The sequence below is a fragment of the Rhinatrema bivittatum genome, chromosome 4 (assembly GCF_901001135.1).
Source record: "Rhinatrema bivittatum chromosome 4, aRhiBiv1.1, whole genome shotgun sequence".
Lineage (NCBI taxonomy): Eukaryota > Metazoa > Chordata > Amphibia > Gymnophiona > Rhinatrematidae > Rhinatrema > Rhinatrema bivittatum.
Genome location: NC_042618.1, coordinates 83,373,433 through 83,401,140, shown reverse-complemented (window position 1 = coordinate 83,401,140; position 27,708 = coordinate 83,373,433). Strand labels below are relative to the sequence as shown.

Below are 27,708 nucleotides of genomic sequence, written 5' to 3'. Positions count from 1 at the left end.
AACTGTGTTACTTAAGCCAGTGTGCCAGTATGCAGGGTACCATAAACCACCACCACAGTAAGCTCCTAAAGAGAATCCCTTAGACACAAAAGGAGACTGAAAACTCCAAAACACAAATCAACTTCTTACTATCTACACACAGACTACAGCATCTTTTCAGAGAGGGCAGGGCTCTGGACTGCTCTATGAGATTCCAGGAACAAAAATCCCCCAGAGCAGTCCAGACTCATGCGTTGTACCCAAGCTCCCCTGAACTGCGTGTAGCACACTCTTCCGGTGCCTGAACATCTAGCCAGTAAGGTTTGGTAAAAGTCTGTAGCAAAGACCAGATCTCCTGCAGAAAAATCAACTGACATTCAGCCCAGGACATCGCTTGCACACTAACAGAATGGGCTGATAGATCCACTGGCATCCTTTCGCCAACTTGCAAAGATTGCTTTGGAAGCCTGGTTTCATTATTTGCTCCCTCAAACAGAACGAACACGTGATCTGATCTTCGAAAACCGTTGGTGAACTTCAAATAGCATAACAGGATGCAACACACATCCAATAAGTTAAGCTCCTTCACATGCAGAGAGGAAGAGTCCAAATCTCGAAAAGCTGGAAGCTCTACCATCTGACTTAGGTGAAAAGAAGATATCATCTTTGGTAATAAAGAAGGCACCATACATAAAAATACCCAGTTGTCTGAAATCTGAAGAAAGGAGTCCCTATAAGACAAAACCTAAAGTTCTCAAATCCACCTAGCCGAACAAATCAGAGATGCCTTCCTCAATGTTGCACCGGAGGTGGACCCTTGGACCGAGGTGGGGTTGACGCTACCCTCACCGTCGGCAGGCAGAGAGGGCTGATGGATGGAGGCCAGCTGACGCTTCACCAATACCAGCCCTCATTCCCCGCGGGTTGAGCCTTTGAGTGCCGGGGCCGGCTGGACTTAGGTGGCCTCTGTCAGTGGTCGTCGATGGTTGGATTGAGGTCAGCCCAGAGGCAGCAACTAGTGTAGTTATCAGTCTGTACTGGATGAGGCGGAGTCCAGGAGACCCGGGCGCCAACAGGAACACAGTCTGGCAGAGGGCGCCTGAGCAAGAGCAGGCCGAAGCCTGAACGAACCACGTCCAGGACAAAGGCTGAAGAGGCATCTTGAAGCAAGCTGGGATCGGGGCTGGTGGCAGTCTAGAAGCAGTGGCAAGTAAGGCTAAGGTCTAAACAAAAAGAGAGTCAAAAGGATGGTCAGATGAAGCAGAGGTCCAGGGCTGGAGAGAGGCAACGGCGTAGTCAGGCAATGCAGAGGTCTGGGGCTGGAGAGAGGCAATGGAGTACTCAGGTAATACAGAGGTCCGGGGATGGAGAGAGGCAACGGAGTACTCAGGTAATACAGAGGTCCGGGGCTGGAGAGAGGCAACAGAGTAGTCAGACAATGCAGAGGTCAAACCAGGTTAGCAATCCAAAGGAGAGACGAAGGAACAGGAACTCAGGATCAGGAACCAGGAACAGGAGAAGCAATGAGCACTCGACTAGCGAGGGGACCTGTTGCAAAGGCAATTTGAGAGAGCGAAGCCCGGGCTATATATCGGAGCTCAGCCGACGTCATCATCCAGGGCTGCGGCCAGGTTCCTGCCGCGGGCCCTATTAAAGGATCAGCTGTGTGCGCGCGTGCCTAGGGAGGGGCTCGGCGCTGGTCGGGACGGCGTCTCTCTGCGGGCCACGCGGAGAGGCCCGACGCGGAGCATCAGGAGCTGTAGCAGAGCCGGAGGCCCCAGGGTCGGCCCACAGCCGCCAGAGACGAGGGACCAGGTGCCGGATCACTTTGAAAGAGGTGAGGGGGACGAGCCGCGGGTCTGCTGTGGCTGGAGCACGTAACACTCAATGGCTCAAACGGAGGACCATAGGGAACTCAGAAGACCAAATTAAGGTACCACAAGGGAAACGCTAACCTCAACAGAGGCCATAAATGCTTCAGTCCTTTAAGGAATTGAACTACAACTGGATGCGAAGCTAGAGACAACCCTTGCACTTTACATCTAAAACAGCCCAAGTCTGCCAGCTGGCTCATAGAGAATTGAACGCAACCCCTTTCTTCAATCCATCCTGCAAAAAGGCAAGAATATATAATATCATGGCACGAGGACAGAATTTTGCAGTATGGAACACTTTGCCAAAGGTAACACTTTGCAATATGTAACAATTTGCAGTTTATAATAACGTGCAATATGTAATAACTTTTTTGGTAACTTTGTGCAATGTTTAAAACGTACAGTATGTAAAAACTTTGTATGTAAAAACGTTGCAGTATGTAATAATTTGATGCCCAAGTAATAACTAATAGATGAAACTAACCTACACTACATGTTAAGATTATGTGATGATGATGTTACAATCTGATGCATGTTTCTGTAAACCATTATGATGGCAAAACCGAATGACGGTACACAAAACACATTAAATAAATAAACAGATAAATAAATAAATATGAGAAACTGATACATGTAGAGCAGTAATTCCCTCCCTGAAGCACCATGTCTCAAATACTTTCCAAACACCGACAAAAGCAAATGAAGTGGAAGGTCACCTAGCCTGTAGCCTCCGAATAGCCTTTCAATTGCAAGAGACTCCTTTCAAAGCCAAGTTGTGAGACAAAAGCGAGCCGCTTGCTCCAAGAAAATAGGCCTTTGCTGAAGCAGCCTGGGAAGATGCCAGATTTATCAAATTGGCAAACCATGGCCAACATGGCCACTCTAGGGCTAGGAGGATCACCTTCTGTGGATAAGCCCCAATCAGTCTTACAACCCTTCCTATCAGGGGCCACAGAGAAAAAACGTACAAAAGGATTCTGGGTGGCCACAGGAGAACAAGAGCATCAAGGCCTCTTGCTCCAACCTCCCGCCTGCAACAAATAGAGGCGTGCTTTGGCATTCTACTTCAACGCCATCAAGTCCAGCTGGGGAATGCCCTACCTGGAGCAAATGAGAGCCATCGCCTTGACATTAGTTCCCACTCTCTGGGGTCTAGCATATGAGAAAATCTGCCTGAACATTGTCCAGCCCGGCTACATGTGAAGCCACCAGAGCTACCAGGTGCAGCTCTGCCCAACAAAAAAGCTCCTGGGCCTCTCGGGTCACCATTGGACTCCTCGTCCCTCCTTGGTAGTTGACATAAGCCACTGTTGTCACCTTGCTGATAGGACTTTCACCGTAGGAGCGCGCAATAGTAGAGAAATAAAAAAACAATGCCTTGTGAACCATTCTCGTCTCCAAACAATTGATAGACCACGAACCTTCTTCCGCTGACCCTGTGCTGTCTGCTCCTGACAGATGGCCCCCATCCTGTCAAGCTGGCATCGGTGATCACTACCACCCAATCCAGAATCTCTAACTTCACGCCCAACTCCAAACTGACCCAAGAAAGTCACCAGAAGAGACTGGACCTGGATTCCCCCTGCAGTGGTAGTTTGAGTGGAAAATTCTCCAACTGAGGATTCCAGTAAGTCAGCAGTACCCTTTAGAGAGGCTGCATGTGTGTGAATGCCCAGGAAACTAAATCTAGTGTAGATGCCATAGAACTCAGGACCTGCAAATAATCCCAGATTTTGGGTATCAGAAGCTGCAAAAACCTCTGGACTTGAGTTTCCAATTTCAACATCCTTTCCTCTGTGAGAAACACCTTGCCTAGAATGGTATTGAAGCATGCCCCCAGGTATACCAGCGACTGGGTTGGAACAGAGTTACTCTTTGAAAGATTCACTACCCAGCCCAGAGCCTGTAACCTCTGCAGGACTCTTTGAAGCGAGCACTGACAGAGCTTCTTTGACTTTGCCCAATTGAGCCAATTGTCCAGATTCGGATGTTCCAGGATGCCCTCTTTCCAAAAATCAGCAGCCACCACTACCATCACCTTGGTGAATGTATGAGGTGCTGTTGCTAGACCAAACAGTAGTGCACAGAATTGAAAATCCTCTCCCAACACCGCGAAGCACAGGAATTTCTGATTTTCCGCCCAGGTGGGGATGTGTAGATATGCCTCTGTGAGATCGCAAGAAGCCAGGAACGCCCCTTTACGGACTGCCACAATAACTGAGCACAGGGTCTCCATCCAAAAATGTGGGACCCGAAGGGCCACATTCACCTTCCTTAAATCTAGAATGGGTCGATAGGAACCTTCTATCTTCAAAACCACGAAATAGATGGAATACCTTCCTTAACCCTGCTCTCCTGGGGATAAGAGAACTATCGCTTCCAGGTGTTGCAGCCGATCTAGCGTGGACCAAATGGCTTCTCACTTGCTGCTGGAGGCACAAGGGCAGACCATAAAGGCTTCGCATAACAGCCAAGCAAATTTAAGCCATAGCCTTTTTTATGACCATTAGGACCACTGGTCCATTGTTATCTTGGTCCACTCTTCGTTAAAAAGGGCCAACTCCTCCTCCCAGCCACATTTCACTATGTGGTTTTACCTCCTTACTCCTCCTTAATTGGAGGTTTCCCGAATTGGCTTATGTGATCCTCAAAAGGCCTGTTTCTTGCCAGACCCTTGCCTCTGTAAGGAGAGGACCCCTTCCTGTGAGATACTCCCTTGCCTCCCTGTACTTTTGTCTGTCTGGGAAGCTCTTCTTGTTACCTTTTGGCTTACCCTCAGGCAGTTTATGCCCCTTTGATTCACCCAAGTGCTTTATCAGCTCTTCCAGGTCTTCACCAAAAAAAATTTGCCTTTGAAGGGAAGGGAGCCAAGCTGCGACTTGGACCAGACTTCTGTCAACCAATTTCACAACCACAGGAGTCTTCTGGCTGACACCATTGATATCATATTCCGGGCTGACATGCACAGCAAGTCATACAAGGTAGCCACAATATAGGCTACTCCAGCCTCCAAATGCTTTGTCTGCTTGGATGATAGAGGACTCTACCCTCTTCATCTGAAGTTGCTAGACCCAGCACAAACAGGCTTGTGCCATGAAGCAACTGCATTCAGCAGCCCATGTGCCCAACGCCAAGACTTCAAACATCTTAAGATGTATTTCCATTTTCCATTCCTGAGCATCCTTCAGAGCAAACAAATCTGCCACCGGAATGGGTGTGTTCTTGGTCACAATTGAAACAGATGCATCCATCTTAGGCAGCTTCAAGAGCTCCAACACAACCTCCAGCAGTAGACAAAGCTTTGCCTTCACTCTTCCAACCTTTAAACCAGTCTCAGAAGTATCCCACTACCTAACGACCAGATTCTTAACAGTGCAATGGAAGGGAAAGGCATTCTCTGAGCTCCAAAGTCCTTCCAAAGTCATGGGATCCAGCCCCTCATGATCTGAATCTTCCTGAAACTCCTTAATCCCAAGCTCTTTCAAAATTTGGGAAATCAGGGGAAATAACTCCTCCTTCCAGAAGAGTTGGACCTTCCTTTTTTATTTATTTTTGAAATCTCCACACTGCAGGTTTTTCACCTCTACCATCTATCTCCTGGAGACAGAGAAATACTGAGGGACTGCAGTTGGCACACTGGCTTAAGTAACACAGTTTCAGTAAAGCTTTGCTTCTCTATCTCCATCTGCTGATAGGGGAGAAAAACTCCTGTGTCTGGACTGATCTGGGGGAGAAGGGAACTGTTGATGGTTGTAGCAAGAGGTGGTGATACGTGATTAATTTATCCAGCTGAGACCCACCTGCTGAAGGCAGGCCCGGACCATATCAATCATGTCTGGGGAATAGGTGCTGGAGTCCAAATCCATGGCCCAGTTTCCCTGCACAATTTTCACACACAGGTTCAAGGGATTCTGCAGCAGTAAGAGAGAAAGCGTAAGAAAGAGGAGCAGTATACATACAATGTGCTGACTGGAAAGGGAAAGGCTGTTTTGCTGTGTGTGTATACTGAGCAGTATTTCACCAGTACTGCTCAGTTCCCAGCCTCCAGTAATGCAACAGCCAGCTGCTAAGGTAGGACATGGGGTTTTTCCCAACAAATACAAGTATTTTGGCCTTGCTATGTTACACTAAGCCAAGGAGCCAAACAAGTTACATAAACTGAGTCCCTGTCCCACAGATTTTAAGATCAGAATAGATACCTGAGGCAATGGAAGATAAAGTGACCTTGTCAAGGTCACAAGTAGCAGCAGCAGAAGGAGGCCTTGAACTCAGCTTTCCCACCTCTAGCCAATTATTAAAATTATGAGACCACTCTTTGCATCTAACATTGAAAAAAACACTTTCTGGGATAGGGGATGGGTACCTCCCAACTTTAACATGCTACAAGGCATGATCAGACATTGACATGTTGACAAACAGATGGCAAGAAACCAATCTGTCATATCATGGCACTGCCGCACCTCCCAAAGTGATCCCAGTATATCCATGCTCCGTAGCCTTGGGGGTCACATTCTGTCTTATTCTGTCTCTTATTAGTGTCCTGCAGTTTGCTGAACATTCATCAGTCAATGCTGTTTCTATGAGAAGCATCGCAAAGGACAGCATACAGGAATCCATTAGCTTAATTAACAAACTTCCAGACACATCTTGATATATTGCCTGTGCATACTATACCCTATGAGTGCCAGGAGGTGGCTCTCTTTGGCACAATGTACTAGCATGAAAATGGGAGAAATTGAGTTCATCCCAACAAAGCCTGGTTTGCGATCAAGGTTCATTCCTGCCATGGTGTGCCAATTTGGAGACACTACCCCGGGAGAGATTTGATTATTTCATGCAGTGTGCGATGTTGTGTGTCATCTAGATAACATGGAGCAAAGGGGTGAGGGAATGGGGGATAAAGTAACTTGTTCTACGCTTCCTATGCACATTGACCATGAGAGGTTGCTTATAAAAATCAGGAAAACAACAACTGGCAAATTTGAGTACTTCTAACATGCTGTGCTGTACACACAGGGCATGCACCTCTCTCCTCAAAACAAAAGTTATACAGGGGAAGAGAAGCACGTTATGGGGTCTAGGGGGCATGTAAACTGGAGACCTATTGCTGTGTCCTTGAAATACAGAAGTGGCAAAATAAACTCCTCTACAAGAATAGCCAAACGCTGAGTGCCAAGACAGAACTCCTGATCTCTCCCCCAAACCCATTTCCTCTCTTCTTTCTCTCTATTTCTGTGGATAACAGTTATCCTCCCACTCCCCTCAGCCCACGACTTTGGGGTCATCTTCAGCTCCTCGCTCTCCTTCTTTACATATATCAATCACACTGCAAAAATGGAGAAATTACTTACCTGATAATTTCGTTTTCCTTAGTGTAGACAGATGCTCCCCTGCCAGCAAATGGAGACAAAGTCAGGTTTCAAAGTTGACGACACCCTGGATACACCCCTGCAGTGACCTCAGCCATTCAGTATTCTCTTCAAAAGCCACTATGGACATACTATTGAAAAACTTGATTAAAATTTTGATTAAAACCGAATAACCTTAACTGTACTCAACCAGTCATAAACACTGAACCCTAGTAAGAATATAGATGCCCTGATCTAGGGCCTGGATGATGGCTTACTCTAATCTCTTGGAATCGATATCCACTCCATGGGTGAATCCTTGGCACCATTCTTGGGCAGCCGGGAGCGGGATGCTGAGTCCATCTGTCTACACTAAGGAAAACAAAATTATCAGGTAAGTAGTAATTTTTCCATTTCCTAGTGTGTAGCCAGATGGACTCAGGACCAATGCGATGTACAAAAGCTACTCCCGACTGGGGCGGGAGGCAGCCTGTGGACCGGTTAGTACCACCCTTGCAAAGGCTGCGTCCTCTCAGGCCTGTACATCCAGGTGATAGAATCTGGATAAGGTGTGCAAGGAGGACCACGTCGCTGCTCGGCAGATATCGACGGGAGACAGCAGCCTAACTTCCACCCATGAGACCGCCTGAGCTCTAGTGAAATGAGCTTTAACCAGAGAAGATAATGGCTTTCCTGCCTAAACATAGGCTCCCCGTGACCATCTCCTTAATCCAGCGAGCTAAGGTAGCCTGCAAAGGACAAACAGGTGGTCTGTCTTTTGGACCGGTTCTGAAACTTCCAGATCAAAAGTCTACTGACATTCAAATGATGGAGGAGGCGATATCCTTCCGCGTCCTTGCGCTTATCTAGAGATGGCAACAAAATGGACTGATTCAAATGAATGGGCAAGAAGCATGAAACAGTACAAAGCTGTAATGCTCCTGGAGTCATCCGGAGGAACTGTTCCCAACACAACAATGCCTGCACTTCAGAGATGCGATGTGCCGAGCATATAGCCACCAGGAACACCATTTTCAAGGTTAATAAATGCAAAGAAAGACTGTGCAGCAGGCAAAAGGAAGGTCCTGACAAAAATTCCAATAGCAGATTAAGATTTCACAAGGGAACCGGCCACTGTAGGGGTAGCCGGAGGTGCTTCACCCCTTTCAGTAAACGGGCCACGCCCGGATGAGCCAACAAATGGGTTCCATTCACCTCGCCCCTGAAACAGGAGAGCTACTACCTAGGCCTTCAAGGAGTTAAGGGTCAAACCTTTACTCAAGCCGTCCTGCAAAAATTCCAGAATTAGAGGGATTTTGACCGCCCAAGGGAGAACACTGCATTCCTCGCATCAGGCTTCAAATACTCTCCAGACCCGTACAGACACTAGGGATGAAGAGAACTTCCGAGTGCAGAGTAAGGTGGCAATTACTGCTGCAGAATATCATTGCTTCATCAGGCAAGCCCTCTCAAGGGCCAGACCGTAAAGCAGAATGGAGTCGGATCCTCGCGAAGGACAGGTCCCTGCTGCAGCAGGTCCCTGTGAGGTGGGAGGCACAGGGGGGTCTCCACCAGGAGTCTGAGCATGTCTGCATACCATGGACATTTGGGCCAATCTGGAGCAACTAGTAGGACTAATACCCTGGGGCCATGGAGAGAAGGTATATAGCAACTCTTCTTCCAGCCAGGTCTGAATGAGAGCATCGATCCCCAGGGACCACTAATCTCTACTGCGACTGAAGAATTGGGGAACCTTTGCATTGTGGGATGCGGCCAGCAAGTTGATGGACAGGAGACCCTAATGATCTACTTTCAGCTGAAAGGCTTTGGCCAACAACGCCCACTCTCCTGGATCCAGACTCTCCCTGCTTAGAAAGTCTGCTCTGACATTGTCTTTTTCTGCGATGTGGGGGGCTGAGATCATCTGTAGATAGATTTCCTTATGGAATGGGCAGAAATACATCTCCTGTGACACCTGATGGCTCTTGATTCCACCCTGGCGGTTAATGTAGGCTACCGTCGTTGCGTTGGCCGACATTACGCGGACCGCTTGACCCTGGAGTCTGTGGCTGAATTGTAGACATGCCAATCTGACTGCCTGGGCTTCCAGGCAGTTGATGTTCCAGGGAGCCTCTTCCTCAGTCCAACATCCCTGGGCCATCAGTTCCTGACAGTGAGTTCTCCAGCCCCGGAGGAGGACAGAGGTACACCCCTGCTCAGATGAGCTTCCTGCAGCCACCACTGGAGCCGAGAGCATTCTCCCATCGGTAAGTAGAGGCGAATCAAATAGTCTTGAGACTGTGGGTTCCAACTTGACCGTAGTGAGTGTTGAAGCTGTCGCATGTGTATCCTTGCCCACAGCACTACTTCCAGGATTGCCACCTTCAAACCGAGAATGGAGAAATTACTTACCTGATAATTTCGTTTTCCTTAGTGTAGACAGATGGACTCAGGACCAATGGCTATTGTGCTCTCCCGATAGCAGATGGGAGATGGAGTTAGATTTCAAAGCTGACGTCACCCTACATATACCCATGCAGTAAGCTTAGCTCTTCAGTATTCTCGTCGAAAAGCCAGTGTGGATATATGTTGCTTAATATTTGATTAAACTTGATTAACCTTGAACTGGTCCAACAGATTTTATATATATATATATATATATATTTTTTTTTTTTTTTTTTTTTAACTGGAGACCGCCAGTGCATTCAAACAATAAACGCTGACACCAGCAACTGTGGGTGTCTTGAACTAGGGGTAGGCCTTGGCTTACCCATATTTGCTTAGTCTCAAGATTAGTTATCCGAGGTTCTCGCTTTCCGGAGCAGCTGTGGGTGGGATGCTGAGTCCATCTGTCTACACTAAGGAAAACAAAATTATCAGGTAGGTAATTTCTCCATTTCCTAGCATGTAGCCAGATGGACTCAGGACCAATGGGATGTACAAAAGCTACTCCCGCACAGAGTGGGAAGCTGCCTATGGCCCACTTAGTACTGCCCTCGCGAAGCCTGTATCCTTCCTGGCCTGAACATCCAGATGGTAGAACCTGGAGAAGGTGTATAAGGAGGACCATGTCGCCGCCCGACAGATCTCGGCTGGCGACAGCAGCTTGGTTTCAGCCCAGGAGACTGCCTGGGTCCTTGTACAATGAGCCTTGACTTGTAAAGGTAATGGCTTTCCTGCCTCTATGCAGGCAGCCTTGATTACTTCTTTGATCCAGCGGGCTATGGTCGCCCGCGATGCCACTTCCCCTTGCTTCTTCCCACTGTGAAGAACGAACAGGTGATCTGTTTTGCGCAATGGTTCCGATCTTTTCAAGTATTGGACTAGGATTCTGCCAACATTAGGTGCTGAAGGAGGCGTGAGTCTTCTGAGTCCTTGTGCTCATCTGGAGATGGTAAAGATATGGTTTGGTTCATGTGGAACTGGGAAACCACTTTCGGTAGGATGGATGGTACAGTAAGCAGCTGTATGGTGCCCGGGGTGAACCTGAGGAACGGTTCCCGGCAGGATAGTGCTTGAAATTCGAAGATACGCCGCACTGAACATATTGCGACCAAAAATGCTGTCATTAAGGTCAGTAGACGTAGTGACAGACTGCATGTTGGTCTGAAGGACTCCCCTGCTAGGAAGTCTACTACTAGGTTGAGGTTCCATAGAGGCACTGGCCACTTTGGGGGTGGTCGGAGTTGCTTAATCCCTTTCAGGAAGCGAGACACATCTGGATGAGTTGATAGTCTGGTACCATCCACATCGGATCTGAAGCAGGCCAGTGCTGCGACTTGGACCTTGAGGGAGTTAAAAGACAACTCCTTCTTCATGCCATCCTGCAGGAATTCCAGGATCGTGGAAATCTTGGCTGTCCGCGGGAGGAGACTGCGGTTTTCACACCAGGCTTCGAATACTCTCCAGATTCGTATGTAAGACAGAGATGTGGAGAACTTGTGTGCCCGGAGCAGGGTGTCAATCATGGCCTTCGAGTAGCCGTGCTTCTTCAGGCTAGTCCTCTCAAAGGCCATACCATAACAGACAATTGGTCCTTGCAGAAGATGGTCCCTGTGTGGAGGTAGAAGCAGAGGGTCTCCCGCAAGTAGTCTTCGCATGTCCGCGTACCATGGCCGCCTTGGGCATTCCGGGGCGACTAGTAGAACTAGCTCCCTGTGGTGCTCTATCTTGTGGATGATCCTGCCCAGTAGTGGCCAGTTCTCAATAAGAGTGTCGATTCCCTGGGATTGTGGTTCTTGTCTGCAACTGAAGAACCTGGGAACTTGGGCATTGAGACGGGTTGCCAGTAGATCCATGACTGGGAGTCCCCAGTGATTTACTATTAGCTGGAAGGCAGTGTCTGCCAGCGACCATTCCCCCGGGTCTAGGCTCTCCCTGCTGAGGTAGTCCGCTAAGACGTTGTCTTTTCCCGAGATGTGGGAGGCCGAAATCCCTTGCAGGTTTAATTCCGCCCACGCCATGAAGGGGTCTATTTCCAGAGACACCTGCTGGCTCTTGGTTCCTCCCTGGCGGTTGATGTAGGCCACGGTTGTTGCGTTGCCGACATGACTCTGACTGACTCGCCCCGGAGTCTGTGGCTGAATCGTAGGCAGACTAGTCTGACAGCTCGAGCTTCCAGGCAGTTTATGTTCCATCCCGCCTTTTCCTTGTTCCATTGTTCCTGGGCCGTCAGCTCCTGACAGTGGACTCCCCACCCTTGAAGGCTCGCATCAGTGGTGAGCAAGATCCAGTTTGGTGAGGATAGGTTTATTCCTCTGCTTAGGTGGTCTTCCTGTGGCACCTAAGGAGCTGGTCTCGAACTTCTGCTGGTAGCTGGAGGTGAATTGAGTAGTTCTGGGACGTTAGATTCCATCGTGACAGAAGGGAACGCATATGGGCCCTTGTCCACGGAACGACTTCCAGAGTTGATGTCATGAGGCCGAGGACTTGAAGGTAGTCCCATACCTTGGGACGAGCGCTGGTCAACAGTTTTCGCAATTGATCAATCAGTTTTCTTCTCCTTGGAGGGGGGAGGAAGATGTTGTTCAGTTTGGTGTCAAACCGGACTCCCAGGTACTCTAGTGACTGGGAGGGCTGTAGGCAGTGCTTGGCTGTGTTCTCAACCCACCCAAGCTCCTGCAGTAGCTTCTTTACTCTGGTGGTCGCCTGTCGGCTCTCCTCTGGAAACTTTGCCCTGATCAGCCAATCGTCCAAGTAAGGACTCCTTCTTTCCTCAGTGTTGCCACCACTACAACCATAATTTTGGTGAAGGTTCTGGGAACGGTAGCTAGCCTGAAGGGTAGTACCCGGAACTGGTAATGACGACCCAGTATCGCAAAATGTAGGAAGCGATGGTGGTTCCGATGGACCGAGATATGAAGTTAGGCTTGGATAGGTCCAGAGAGGTTAAGAATTCTCCCGGTTGTACTGCCATTATAACAGAGGGTAGGGTTTCCATGCGGAAGTGTGGTACCCTCAGGTAACGGTTGATGGTCTTGAGGTCCAAGATGGGCCGGAATGCTCCTTCTTTCTTGGGACGATAAAATAGATGGAATAGTGGCCAGTATTTTGTTGGGTCGTGGGCACCGGGGCTATTGCCTTCAGGCTGAGTAATCTTGTTAGTGTGGTTGCCACTGCCAGTCTCTTGGAGTGGGAGTGGCAGGGTGATCTCATAAATTTGTCTCGAGGGATGCTGTGGAATTCCAGAGAGTACTTCTCGAATGATAGTTAGGACCCACTTGTCCGATGTGATCTCAACCCATCTTTGGTAGAAAAGGGCAAGTCTGCCCCCAATGTCTTCTTCTTGTGGATGGGTCTGCATCTTCTCATTGTGGAGTATGGCCAGAGCCTGCCCCTGAACCTGCTCCCCTCCTGGTGTGTCTGTTGCGAAAGGACTGAGACCTTCCTGAGGAGTGAGATGCTTGGAACTGTGTGTTCTTGTAAGGTCTAAAATGCTGCGATCCTCTGCCCTTGGATCTTCTGGGGGAGGAACGCCAAATTCTTTTGTTCCTATCTTCCGGTAGCCGGGGTACTGAAGATTCGCCCCATTTGTTGGCTAACTTCTCCAATTTGCTTCTGAATAAGAGAGATCCTTTAAAGGGCATTCTCATGAGATTCGCTTTGGATTCACACCAGCCGACCAATTCCGAAGCCACAGATGTCTTCTGGCTGTCACTGCCGAGGCGACATTCCTGGCTGAGGTGCGCACGAGATCTGAGGAAGCATCAGTTAGGAACAAGGCTGCAGGTTCCATCGATTCTCCAGATGTAGTAGCATCTCTAGAGAGGAGCAAACAGGAACGTGCTACCAATGCATAGCAGGAAGCAATCTGCAATGTCAATGCTGATACGTCAAAGGAATGCTTACGGTTGGATTCCAGTCGCCTGTCCTGGGTATCCTTCAGTGCTGCTCCTCCCTCAATGGGAATCGTTGTGCTCTTTGAGACTGCACAGAGCATAGCATCCATTTTGGGAAACGTAGGAGTTCCTTGGCCGTGGGTTCCAAAGGATATAGGGCTTCTATGGCCCGCCCCCTTTGAAGCTGGCCTCTGGGGCATTCCATTCCAGGTCAATCAGTTCCTGGATGGCCTCCAACATAGGAAAGTAGCATGAGGCCTTACGGAGGGAAACCAAGATGGTGTTCTTCTTTGGTTCCGCTGGAATTCCAGTGCCTGGAATTCCCAGCGTCTTCAGAGTCTGGGACACAAGGGCTGGTAATTCGTCCTTGTGGAAGAATCGGAGCATGGTTCAGTATGGCTCCATCCCTGGTGGGATTTCTCCCTCTTCCAAGGAGTCAGTGTCGTCATCAGAGGTGTCTGGATCCCTATTAAGGAGGCTCTTGGTTAGGAGAGGCATATCCTGGGAGGTGCCGGGAAGGTCCTGTGCCTCTAGCAGGGGTAGAGTCTGGTGCAACGCAGGGACTGGTTGTGCCTGGACAAAGGTTTGCAGCCCTTTAAAAAATTCCACCCAGGAGAAGGTCCCTGGGTCCATGTTGATCCCAGGAGGGGTTGTAGTAGAAGCCTCAGAGGTACCTTCCTACGGGGGCGCCGAGTTGGAGATACATAGGTCCGGGGTATACTCATCGGTGGTTCTGGATCCCTCTCCTGTCTGAAGGGGGCTGCTTTGGTTCCCCTTGGGTCTCTTCGCACTGCTGGCATAGGAAGGAATCCAATTCAGGTTGCGCGGCTCTTAAGTGGCAGGCTGGGCAGAGGGCGTGTCCCTTCGCCTTCTTGGATGGTGGTGCCAATGTTTGTGCACGTGGAGAGCTTCAAACTCGGCTGTGCGTGTAGGTATGCACATGGATGCGCTTAGTTGTGCACACTGGGCGCAAAGAGGTTATGCACACGGGCTACAGACTTTCTGCATCCGACTCCGATGTGCGCACCATTGTGCGCATGGCACAGTTGTGCACGCCACTTTGCACACGGCACAGTTGTGTGCGCTGCTGTGCGCACGGCAAAGTTGCGCTCGTCGTTGTGCATACGGCTCAGAAGTGCACACAGCTCTGCGTGTGCCGCTATGGACGCACCCAAGTTAGGCTTGAACCGCGCGTACCGCCAGTCAGGGGGGGGGGGGAGAATGGCGCCGACAACCCCGACAGCAAGATGGTGCCCTCCCCCCGGAGGGACTCCACGTGTGGACCCTTGCCCTGAATCGGGCTTAGCCCAGCCCGGGTTGTTCAACCAATCAGTGCCCTTTAAACCTCGTCGGGAGGACGAATGGTATGTCTATTCGAGCCTTGGAGATCAGAGACTTAAATGTGAAGGTTTCTACCTTACCTAGTCTCGGCGCTTACCAGTCGTGTGCCAGGCAGTCTCCAGCTGCGGGGGAGAGGGAAACACCTTTACCGCCGCGCTCGAATCTGCACCTGCTGCCTTTCAGCCACGCTGGGAACCGGCTCCCAGACCAAGGCTCACCTCTGAGGGATATTGAAAAACACCTCAGGACCTCTCGACTGTGGGAGGGACCCTTAGGTTTCACCGCAGGTGAAGTGGGGCTCTCTTCTTAAAGGTAAATTTTCTTTCTTCTTTCTTGTTGTAAATGTTACACTATTCTCGTGTGGATAGTGTCCGCATCTGCTAAGGAGATGGAGAAATACTGAAGAGCTAAGCTTGCTGCACGGGTATATGTAGGGTGATGTCAGCTTTGAAATCTGACTCCGTCTCCCATCTGCTATCAGGAGAGCACAATACCCACTGGTCCTGAGTCCATCTGGCTACACGCTAGGAAACTTGGAGATAGCTCCATACTGTTGGGTGTTTTGTGCCCATCAACTGACGCACTTGGGAAATCAACTTCCTTATTTGCGTGGTCCTGATTGGTGTCGAACCGGACTCCCAGAAATCCTAAGGACTGGGAAGGCTTGAGACTGCTTTTGTCCAGGTTTACGACCCAGCTGAATTCCTGAAGCAAGGAATTCACTCAGTTGGTCACCCGGAGACTCTCTTCCACAGACTTGGCCCGGATCAACCAGTCGTTCAAGTACGGGTGCCCCAGGATTCCCTCTTTTCTCAATGCTATTGCTACAACCACCATAATCTTGGAAAATGTTCTGGGGGCGGTGGCTAGGTCAAAGGGCAGTGCTCTGAACTGATAACTGCGACCTAGCACCGCAAAGTGTAGGAAACGGTGGTCTTAACGGATTGGAATACGTAGGTAGGCCTTGGATAGGTCCAGGGAGATTAAGAACCCTCCCAATTGTACGGCCATTATTAGGGAGTGTAGGGTTTCCATGAGGAAATGATTCACTTGTAGATGTCAGTTAACACTCTTGAGGTCCAGGAAGCAGCAAAAGGAACCTTCCATCTTGAGTACAATGAAACAAATGGAATAATGCCCTGTATTTTCCTGGGGTGCAAGTACTGGGATTGTAGCTGTAGGGCGATATCTCCTGTTTATCAATGATGCACAGGTTATGAATTTTAATTGCCATACATAGGATAAATTCTGACAGGCCCAGAATCTGCTACAGTAAAAGACGGACTTTTACCCAGGTAAACTTTAATCTACCTTGCATCAGTGGAAACTAAAGGCCTTGTTCCAAGCAATATTAGAGACCTTGTCTCAAGCAGTATTGGGGCCATTATCAGATGTTCCTATTTGCTGTTCCTGTGCAAATAAAGAAACCATACAGAGGAGACAATCCGACTTAAGATCCTAAGCAGAATGTCAGGGGCAGGCAAGCAGACACCCACCTTTCGAAAGAAGAGCAGCCTGAAACAATGCTGACACTTAGACACAGCTTGGGATGACTACGTGACAGTGTCTTCCTCAAAGAAATTGTGTGTGGGGGGGGAAGGGACCTGCCAACATGGCAGGCCCCCCCCCTCCCCCCGAAGTAAAGAAAAGACCTGCAATCCGGAAATAGACCCTCTACCCTCAAGGGTGTGCATGAGCTCATGCATATTTATCAGCAGAGAAATCTAAGACAGGGGCTTAGGAAGCGAAAGGAGGGTTCGAGTCTGGAAGGGAGGAGGTTCAGTTCTGAAAAGAAAAGGGGAGTTCGGTTCCAGAAAAGAAAAGAACTTTCTGGCAGAGCGGCCCGGAAGCCAAAAAGGGAGCAGTGAGGCCAGGCACGGACACCCAGAGGAAGTGGAGTCCCAAATACTGAATGCAAAACCCTGGGAGAAAACCCTGAGAGCGAGAACCTGTGCTGAGGTGTCCCTGGCAGCAAAAGGAGGGTCTGAAGCCGGCCAGATCTCCCTGCCATCACGAAGGGTGAGCATCAACCCCGCCAGCTCTGCCAGCCAGTCCAGGAAGTGAGCCTCTCCCCTGCCACGCTCTCCAGCCACAACCTGCTTCTGAGGAGAACAGAGGAATTGCCTGAATGTTGGAATCAGGGGTAAGTAAGTTAGCCAATTTAAATGTAGAATTTCTCCTTCCACAAAATACCTCTCCCTACGGCAATTGCTGTATGTCCACCATCTGCTGGAGATGGAGAAATACTGAAGGGCTGAGGTCATTGCAGGGGTGTATGTAGGGTAACGTCAGCTTTGAAATCTGACTTCGTTTCATCTGCTGGCAGGGGAGCATAACCCATTGGTTCTGAGTCCATCTGGCTACATGAATGCCATCAAAATCCATCCCTTCTTTTCTGAACACACTACCAGAACCCTTATCCACTCTCTCATCTCCTCCCGCTTAGACTATTGCAACCTGCTCCTCACAGGTCTCCCAGTGATCCATCCCTCGTCACTATAATCCATCCTAAATTCAGCTGCACGACTTATCTTTCGCCAAAGTTGCTATGCTCAGATAACCCCTCCTCTGAAGTCACTGCACTGGCTCCCTATCTGCTCCTGCATACAGTTCAAGCTTCTCTTACTCACCTACAAATGCCTTCATTCTGCAGCACCTCATTACCTCTCATCTCTTATCTCTCTCTACACCCCTCCTCGTGCATGCCGCTCGTCGGATAAGTCACTTCCATCTGTGCCCTTCTCCTCTACTGCCAATTCCCGAACCCATACTTTCTACCTAGCTGCGCTGTGTACTGGTGTGTCCTGCTCCCTCTCTTGCCTTATTAAAATCCCATCTAAAAACCCACCTTTTTGAAGCTGCTTTTAAATCTTATGCCTAATTATCCACCTGTAGCCTCAGTAACTAATTTTAACCATTGTCTTACTATATGAAACTCCCCAAGCCTCTTGACCTGTAGGTTTGTCTCAATTAGATTGTATGTTCCACTGAGAAGGGACTGTTGCGTAGGTGTTTTTGTACAGTGCTGTGTACATTGAGTAGCACTATAGAATGGATAAGTAGTAGTACTTTGCTGCTCAACAATTAAATAATCACTGATCTGAGATCTCTCTCTCTCTTTTCTTACCGTGGCATCAAAAGTGCGAGTCAGAGTAAGCAGCTCGAAGAGGACACAGCCCACTGCCCAGATGTCCGATTTGAAGCTGTATTTCACACCCTGGCAAAGCTCTGGAGACATGTAATAGAGGGTCCCAACACACTGAAAAACACCATGTCAGAAGAGTTACACCTGCAAACATCATTGCCAGCACCCAGGAAACGGGCAAGACACATACAGGTGCCATCAGCAATCGACAGGAAGAAGCAGCTGAAAATCCAGCTTGCCATCCTGGCCTGCTTCCAAGCCACCTCAATCACAAACCACTCCAGGTCGGACTCACCGTCTCTGCCATAGAGTATTCAGAGTTCAACTGCTTTGCCAACCCATAGTCTCCCAATTTAATCAGATTCGCCTTGGTGAGAAATATATTTAGGGTCTTGATATCTCTGTGAAGTGAAAAAGAGGAAGAGAGAAGAAGAGAGGAGCAGAAAGAAGAATATGCAGAGATCAGCAGGAAGAGAAGACATGGGGATAGAGTCAGTAATCAACAAACTGATGTCATTACACTTTAATTGCACCCGACAGAGCTCAAATCAGAAAGCGAGAGGTGAGGCGCAATGGAGCAGGATGCACAGAGAGAAAGAAGGGATAAAGGAAAAGGAGAGAGGAAGGGAGCGATGGGGAAGAAGCAGGGCCAGAGCAGGGGGATTACACATCCAGAGATCATGACGACCCCACCATCACCCTCCCAGAACAATCCTTCAATATTAAACTTTGCTCATCAATATCTATGTATAGAATGTGCCACAGTGCATATTCTACTTCTTCTCAGGTCTTAAAGCTAGAGGTATCCGCTCTGTTAGAAATCTATTTTGATTCACAAAACCTTGATAGTTCAATTTGTTATGGAAATGGACAGAGATCTGGTTTTGAAACTCTTCTTTAGAAACAGATTATCCCCCTTTCTAGGGAAGAAAATTCATGTTTTTCTTGATCTGTCAAAATATGCACAAATGCAGCATAAATTGTTTCTTCAGCTGAAGTTCCAGGCAATTGCTCTGGGAGGATCTTTTTTTCTTAAATTTCCTTGTAAGTGTACAGTAGTATATCAAGAAGCAAATTTATTTTCACTGATTCAAAACGGTGAATAAGGCTACTCTGTTATAAATATGAATGTGAAGATGTATACCGATATATATCAAGTACTTTGTTCTTGCCAAATGTTAACAGGCATAATATTAAACAGTGGGACTTTGAACAAATACGTGTAACGGCTATGGATTTATTTTTTTGGGTTTAATCTTTTTTTATTGTCAATACACAATTACAGGAAAGTAAACAGTACACAAAGCAATACTATATAACAGTAAATGAGCAAGTACAGTAACCTCAGCGTATAACGACAAAAACAAAGCAACATTAAAGCAACATCATAGCATCATCATAACATCATCATGTTCCCTCCCACCCCCCTTACCGACACAACTGGATATAATCGTGGTTTATGCGAAATAGAGGAAACTTCCAATTATTGAAAAACTTGGTAGTTAGAATAGCATAAAATTAAATTAAATTAAGCAAAACCGCTTGGGACCATTGAGACAATAATCTGAAGAACAATAATGTAGTAATCAGGTAAACATGTAACCAGGAAATCAAGTAAGCAATTAAACAAGTAGGTAAATAATAGTATGGGTGTATATGTAAGCCATCACGTACAGGCTAGCGATGTGGCCTAGATTACCAGCAGAGCATAATTGGATCAGCAGCAGAATATATGCTAGGCCTACAGCAAGAAACTTGAATTCAATTAGGATGGTCGTGGGCATACTAAATGCCTGAGTCATTGTTGAATTTGTGCATCCAAACAAGACTTATAAGGTGCTCATGTGCTCTGAAATGCCGCCAGGCGATCCTGATGGATAGCAGTTAACCTACCTAATTGATAGTAAGAGTGAACGCGATGTTGAATATCAGCCATGATTGGTGTATTCGTTTGTTTCCACTGTGATGCTATCTCTGCTCCGGCTACAATAAAAACTTGCAAAATCAGCCTTTGCTTGTCTCTTTGATATTCTTGTGGAGGAAGACCCAGAAGCGTATGCCAAGGTTTTGCGTCTATAGGCATATGAAGTAAGTGGGTGAGCCACTGAAAAACCATTTGCCAAAAATTTTGAATTTTAGGGCAGGTCCACCAAATATGATAACAGGAACCCAGGTCTCCACAGCCCCTCCAACATTGATCCGATATGGTTGGGAAAAATTTATGAAGTGAGACCGGTGTATAGTGCCATCGATATAGTAATTTATAGCAGTTTTCTTGCAACCCAGTGGAGTCAGAACATCTATGTGCCAAGGAATACACAATATCCCAGTCATGATCTTCCAAGGTCGCCTGGAAGTCTGATTCCCAGAGTAACCTGTACTTATTCAAACCATCCTTTTTACCATTAAATATAGCATATATTTTGGATATAACACCCTTAATGGAAGAAGCATGTTTACAAAAGGTTTCAAATAATGTGTTAGGTGTCCGTACCGACTTCACCCTAGTCCCCTTATGAATAAAATGATAAACCCTGGCATACAGTAAAAAGTCTATATCACCACTCGGATATAAGTCACTAAGTTGTACCCTAGTTAAAACAGTTCCCTGCTGTATTACATGTCCCAAATGCTGAATTTTCTCAGTGGAAAAGGGTAAACAGTGGAGTGCCTCAGGGATCTGTACTTGGACCGGTGCTTTTCAATATATATATCAATGATCTGGAAAGGAATACGATGAGTGACGTTATCAAATTTGCAGATGATACAAAATTATTCAGAGTAGTTAAATCACAAGCAGACTGTGATACATTACAGGAGGACCTTGCAAGACTGGAAGATTGGGCATCCAAATGGCAGATGAAATTTAATGTGGACAAGTGCAAGGTGTTGCATATAGGGAAAAATAACCCTAGCTGTAGTTACACGATGTTAGGTTCCATATTAGGAGCTACCACCCAAGAAAGAGATCTAGGCGTCATAGTAGATAATACATTGAAATCGTCAGCTCAGTGTGCTGCAGCAGTCAAAAAAGCAAATAAAATGTTAGGAATTATTAGGAAGGGAATGGTTAATAAAACGGAAAATGTCATAATGCCTCTATATCGCTCCATGGTGAGACCACACCTTGAATACTGTGTACAATTCTGGTCGCCGTATCTCAAAAAAGATATAGTTGCAATGGAGAAGGTACAGAGAAGGGCAACCAAAATGATAAAGGGGATGGAACAGCTCCCCTATGAGGAAAGGCTGAAGAGGTTAGGGCTATTCAGCTTGGAGAAGAGACGGCTGAGGGGGGATATCATAGAGGTCTTTAAGATCATGAGAGGTCTTGAACGAGTAGATGTGACTCGGTTATTTACACTTTCGAATAATAGAAGGACTAGGGGGCATTCCATGAAGTTAGCAAGTAGCACATTTAAGACTAATCGGAGAAAATTCTTTTTCACTCAACGCACAATAAATCTCTGGAATTTGTTGCCAGAGGATGTGGTTAGTGCAGTTAGTGTAGCTGGGTTCAAAAAAGGTTTGGATAAGTTCTTGGAAGAGAAGTCCATTAACTGCTATTAATCAAGTTTACTTAGGGAATAGTCACTGCTATTAATTGCATCAGTCACTAACCAACCTCTTTCCCTTCTCAATAGTACTCCAACATAAACATATAAGGGAATAATTGCTTGGTGGTAATCTTGTACGGAGGTGATTCTGTGAGGGTAACCGATTTGCAGTTATCCTCTCATGGACCTCCGTCTATTATTCTTTTATTAAATTTACCAACATCTTTTTTTATTTCTTGGAATTTTCAATTTTTTCTAAAAGTCCCTTCTCCCCTGCTGCTTTTCCGCCCCACTGGTGTTTTATTTCATACTTATCGGGACGTCACCTCTGTAATGTCACATGGGTACGGAGCTGCTTGTCCGACACGGGCCATGTTTCGGCACGGGGTGCCTGCTTCAGGGACTATGGGAGAATGAGCTGTGTCCAAAACTGGGTTCACAGCGTATGAAAAAGTTATCTTAAATAACGAAAGCCTTTATTACACATTTAATGGCAATACTTAGCCTAAGACCCACCTTGCCTTTAAAAACTTACTGTCGTGCTGCTTTTCTTTGTCGTACGTGGGACGCCTGTAGTGCTTGTCTGGGCGTCGGCTCAGTCCTAACTGTTCATATAGACCTGCCTAGGGAGCCTACCTCCCACTCTTTGTCAGACCGAGGCTATCTCAGATGTGGGTAATTGAACTAATGCTTTGAATTTTCGCGGTAGCGGACCTGACGGAGGACTGCTTAAATTCGTCTAAGTGTTTCTGCCCTATAGAGCGGACCTGGTGGAAAGCCAATGCTTACCACGTCCGTTGGGTCATTTTTTCTTTTTCACAATGGGCGGCATCAATTGAGCCAGGGGCGTTTCCCAGGCGGGGCTGACCACTCTTAATTTTTACTTTTGTGAAGGGCGGGTTTGATACAATAGAGGGCGTTTTACAGGCGGGACTGACGACCGCGCCTGTTTGTAAATTAAAAACTTCTTGTTTCTTTGTGAAAGGGCGGGTTTGATGCCATCTCACGGGCGGGGTTGACTGCCGCGTCTGTATATAGATCGGGAACTTTTGTTCCTCTTGATATTGTGCCTCTTTGAAACGATTGTCCTATAAATCATAAAACTATAACGCTGTTTCTACAACCTTTGAATAACTCTACTATTAAATGCTTTGTTGTTTCGCAGTTTATTTACTCTGGGGCTTGTAGCGTTGCTCTAGGATCCTTGCAATTCTTAATGTTGCCTTGCCGGCATGAGCAAACCTCCTAGTGAGATGTTGGTGATGGAACGTGTATTCTCACCTCGTCTAGTGCGATGTCACAATTTTTTGAAAAAACATCTTCAAACATGGGACAAATCCTTGCCGTGGCTGTGAACCATGCTGACCCATAAGTTAGCTGCTAGCTGTTGAATGAAATATTTAATCTCTTTGAAATAATTAAGTGCATCCATAGAGATTTTTAATGCTTTTGTGGCTATAAAAAGCCTGTAGTCATCTGCCATAGTGCCGGTGTCTCTATGGTTGCTGCTGCACAGGTCAGCGTGTGGCTGACCTGTTAAGTAACTTGTGCCCCCTATAGACGAATTTAAGCAGTCCTCCGTCAGGTCCGCTACCGCGAAAATTCAAAGCATTAGTTCAATTACCCACATCTGAGATAGCCTCGGTCTGACCAAGAGTGGGAGGTAGACTCCCTAGGCAGGTCTATATGAACAGTTAGGACTGAGCCGACGCCCAGACAAGCACTACAGGCGTCCCACGTACGACAAAGAAAAGCAGCACGACAGTAAGTTTTTAAAGGCAAGGTGGGTCTTAGGCTAAGTATTGCCATTAAATGTGTAATAAAGGCTTTCGTTATTTAAGATAACTTTTTCATACGCTGTGAACCCAGTTTTGGACACAGCTCATTCTCCCATAGTCCCTGAAGCAGGCACCCCATGCCGAAACATGGCCCGTGTCGGACAAGCAGCTCCGTACCCATGTGACATTACAGAGGTGACGTCCCGATAAGTATGAAATAAAACACCAGTGGGGCGGAAAAGCAGCAGGGGAGAAGGGACTTTTAGAAAAAATTGAAAAATTGAAAATTCCAAGAAATAAAAAAAGATGTTGGTAAATTTAATAAAAGAATAATAGACGGAGGTCCATGAGAGGATAACTGCAAATCGGTTACCCTCACAGAATCACCTCCGTACAAGATTACCACCAAGCAATTATTCCCTTATATGTTTATGTTGGAGTATTAATTGCATCAGTAGCATGGGATCTTCTAGGTGTTTGGGTAATTGCCAGGTTCTTGTGGCCTGGTTTGGCCTCTGTTGGAAACAGGATGCTGGGCTTGATGGACCCTTGGTCTGACCCAGCATGGCAATTTCTTATGTTCTTATGTTCTTAATTCCAGCTGCAAGCCACGCTTGGTGGCAGTGGAGCAGTCAGACACCAGTATTACAGAATTAGTAAATAAATGAGACATCAAGGAATGGTTCTCAGGCCCCACCAATACAGACTTCCACCTGTGCCAACCCTGAAGAGTAGTGCGCAGCGCATATGGAAAGTGTTTGAGAGCACCCCATGTTAAACGGGGCTGCCATGGCATAGCTGAGATTGGGAACGTACCTAATAAATCTTGTTCTAGTCGTATCCATTGAGGAATATCATGTGTGCGGTGACAATAATACCACGTTAAGTTAGGTAGTTGTAGACCTCCCCTAATATTAGGCTGGAATAAAATGGCCCTTGCAACTCGGGGTGGCCTTTTGCACCAAATGGATCCACAGATAATTTGCTGCCATTTTTTGAGAATAGAGGTGGGAATGCTAATGGGGATGGTAGTGAAAAAGTATAGAAATCAAGGAAGAACATTCATTTTAATTATTGCCAGTCTCCCCAGCCATGAATAAGTATGCCTCATCCATTTTCTCAAATTTTCTTGAATGGAAGCCAGTAGTGGTCTGCAATTTAAGTCAAATAATTGGTTCGTGTGGGGCCCTAGCCGAACCCCCAAATACTTAAGAGATGAGGTGGCCCACCTAAATGGGAAGAGTTGTCGGATTTCCTTTACCTCCTTGGGTGGTAAAGTTAGATTAAGTAGCTCTGACTTGTCAAAATTTACCTTCATACCAGAAACCAAAGAGAATCTTCTCAGTTCCTCCATTACCCCTTGCAAGAATAACTTTGGTTCCGTGAGGGTAAGCATGACATCGTCGGCAAAAAGGGAAATCTTGGATTGGGTCAATCCTCCGGGTATACCTCTTATTGTTGTTATTACGTGTGTTTCAGTGGATCCTTGGGTGCTGTGGAAATGACCACGCCCACGGGGAGGAGCCCCATGAGGAGTCACAGCACTGAGCTAGACTCTTATACACAAAACACTGGAATTGAACTCTTTTATTATACAGCTTGAAGTAGCCACCAGGTGGCAGTGGTGAGTTGTAGTCTCAGGGACCTCGGCAGAGGGAGCCCTTCTCTCCTAGATCACGTCAGGAGGTTCCGCAGCAAGGAGTTACTGTGGATGAGACAGATGAGATATTAGAGTACTCACTTGGTGTTAGCTGTTATGGATGCGATTCCACCAGATAGTTGTCGTAGGTACAGGCACTGAGGCAGGGAGAGCAGGCCCTCGAGAAGCGAGTACCTGTTCCCTGAATGGCACCTGAAAGTAGAACAGAGGGCCCCCGTGGAGCGGGTACCCAAGTTAGTAGAAAAACCCTGAAGGGCAGAAGGAAAGCTTCCTGCAGACAGCAGAGAAGCGGTAGAGTAGCGCAGACAGGAACAGTTTGAGCCTTTGCCAACTCAATGAGCTAGCAATCTTGAGAAGTAGATATACCCGGGTTGGCGTGAAGTCAGATGAGGGAACGCCTTTGAGGTTTGCGCCGCTGGGCGTACTTAGACATGGGTTGCGCGCGTGCACCCTAGCAGGTACCTGGGAGGAGCAATGGCGTACGGCTGCACCATAGCCGTTCTGGGGACGCCATAGAAGTCAGCTTGACGACGCTGCAGTAGCCATCTTGCCCAGGTAAGCGGGAGGAGCCAAGATAGGGGTGCAACAAGCAGGGTGAACCCGAAGACCGACGGACACAACAGTACCCCCTTCAAAGGGCGCCCACGCAACGACCTACCAGGTCTAGGTTTCTGCGGATGTAGATGATGGAAATCCTGTAGCATCCTCTTATCCAAGATATTGGTCACTGGAGTCCAAGTGTTGTCTTCTGGGCCATAACAATCCCATGACAGGAGGTATTCCCATACTCTGCCTGTTTTCTTACATCGCGAACTATGACAACTTTGTATTTGATGTCTTCTTCTGCATCTACTGGAGTAGAGTCGGGTATCTTGTTGGAAAATTCACTGAGTATTACTGGTTTCGATAGTGAGACATGGAATGCATTGTGGATCTTTAAAGTAGCTAGTAGCTTCAGACTGTAGGTGAGGTTGCCCAGTCGTCTGAGAATGGGAAATGGTCCAACGAAGCGAGGAGCGAATCGAGCTGAAGGAAGTTTGAGTCTTAAATGTTTTGTTGAAAGCCAGACCTTGTCACCAGGTTTGAAGACTGGAGCCTTGCGATGTCATGTCGACACTACTTGAATGGAAGCTCCAGGTTTCATCGCCATAAAGTTGCATTCTCCTACACCAGTTCTTCGGTATTTGTAGTTGATACGGCTATGTATCTGGTTTTTGTTTCTTGCCTATATGGGAAAATTTGATTTGTTTCTTTTGCTGAATGTTTACCTGGTTTTTGGCTGTGGGTGCCAAATGGCAAGGCGGGATGGCGCTTCCCAATATTCAGGTTTATTACTAGGCCACCCACCTTGCCTTCTTAAAATTTTGGTTTGGTCATCTAAACGCATCCTGATTGCATTTGGAGTGTTGGCAAATTGATGAAGCTGATCTGGCAAATTGATGAAGCTGATCTCTCTCCCTCCTCCCCGTTGTGACAGAGAGCGACCAGAAATAATCCCATACTGGTTCATACGCTTCAAGTGTGGCACCAGTTGTTCTATTACTTGATTTTTGGACAAAGAGATTCTCTCTCCTTTAGCTGGCCACACTTTTTCTATGGCGTTTTGGGAGTGGAGAACAGCCCTTCTTTGGGATGAGGTTTTTCATACTTTTGAGTCCTTAGAGAGAAGTTTGACTTGCCTGTAAATACCCATGCTAATTACCTACAATTAAGGCAAGCGCTGGCGAATATTATGGATCGCTCAACTCCCCCATGCCCTCTTGAGAGTTGGGAGAATTGTTTCAGTGATCTTGACTTCTTCACTAAAGGGATTACGGCCCTCTATTGGGGAATTCTGTTCAGTAAATTTGGGACTGAGATTTCATTGGATTTGATTGACAAGTGGAATGCAGACTTGGGCACTGCTTTAGATTCTTCTAACTGGAAAGGCATCTGGTAATCTTCTCCCTGTAGTTCCTTATGTCAGAGACGGATTGAGGTAATGGTCCAGTTACTGCGGGAAATACTCGGAAATATTGTTTAAAAAAGAGCAGAGATGGATTTATAATTTGGAGACTGTGGCTCCTAAAGGACTTAATCTGGAACTTGAATGGAGTCACTTCATCTGAATGGCGGAACCGGATTATTGATCTCTTGTATGTGTCATGCTTTGATTGGTTGTTTAAGCTGTTCCTTTGATTGGCGCAGCCTTTGGAGCCAAAACATGTGAGTGTTTAAATCCCTTCTGCATTAGAGTTCCTGAGCGCTCCCTATGAACTGACATTATCTGGAACACCAGTAGGTTTAAAAATGGTATGTTTGGTTTAAGCTACGGCTGCCCCTTTGTTCGTTATATTAATATTTTGTTGTTACAGATTGGTGGCATTAAATTTGTCCCTCCCAACGCAGCCGGACTGGCGAAACACGGGGTCCGTGTTGGGGGACTTGCTTAAAGAGTGTGTATATGCAATTGGAGTTGCCAATATAATAAAATATTACTTGACCAACATAAGACTTTCTGCACTTGTCGTGCTTCAATCGGTTACTGCACAGGACATATCACACAGCAGTATTTTACTCTTAAGTTTTCTCCAGGTGCTGACTTTATGTACTGGAGAGGTTGCTGTGAGACCGGCACATGTATACATGTGTGGTGGTACTGTCAAGGGATAAGGGAATTCTGGATTTGTGTTACTCAAGAGAATGTTG

The 27,708-nt window shown here is 47.1% G+C and overlaps 1 protein-coding gene across 3 annotated transcripts in view; it reads right to left on the bottom strand.

Moving 5' to 3' along the window:
- Nucleotides 1-27,708, bottom strand: part of NEK9 (NIMA related kinase 9) — a 210,486-nt gene that overhangs the window by 133,877 nt on the left and 48,901 nt on the right. For 2 of the 3 annotated variants that reach the window (XM_029598406.1, XM_029598407.1), the window contains exons 5-7: nt 18,321-18,426; nt 18,008-18,139; nt 5,654-5,764 (exon numbers count right to left, since the gene is read on the bottom strand). In XM_029598406.1, the coding sequence (XP_029454266.1) occupies nt 5,654-5,764; nt 18,008-18,139; nt 18,321-18,426 (349 nt within the window). The remainder of the gene's footprint in view (nt 1-5,653; nt 5,765-18,007; nt 18,140-18,320; nt 18,427-27,708) is intronic. The other variant, XM_029598408.1, reaches the window with a different exon arrangement.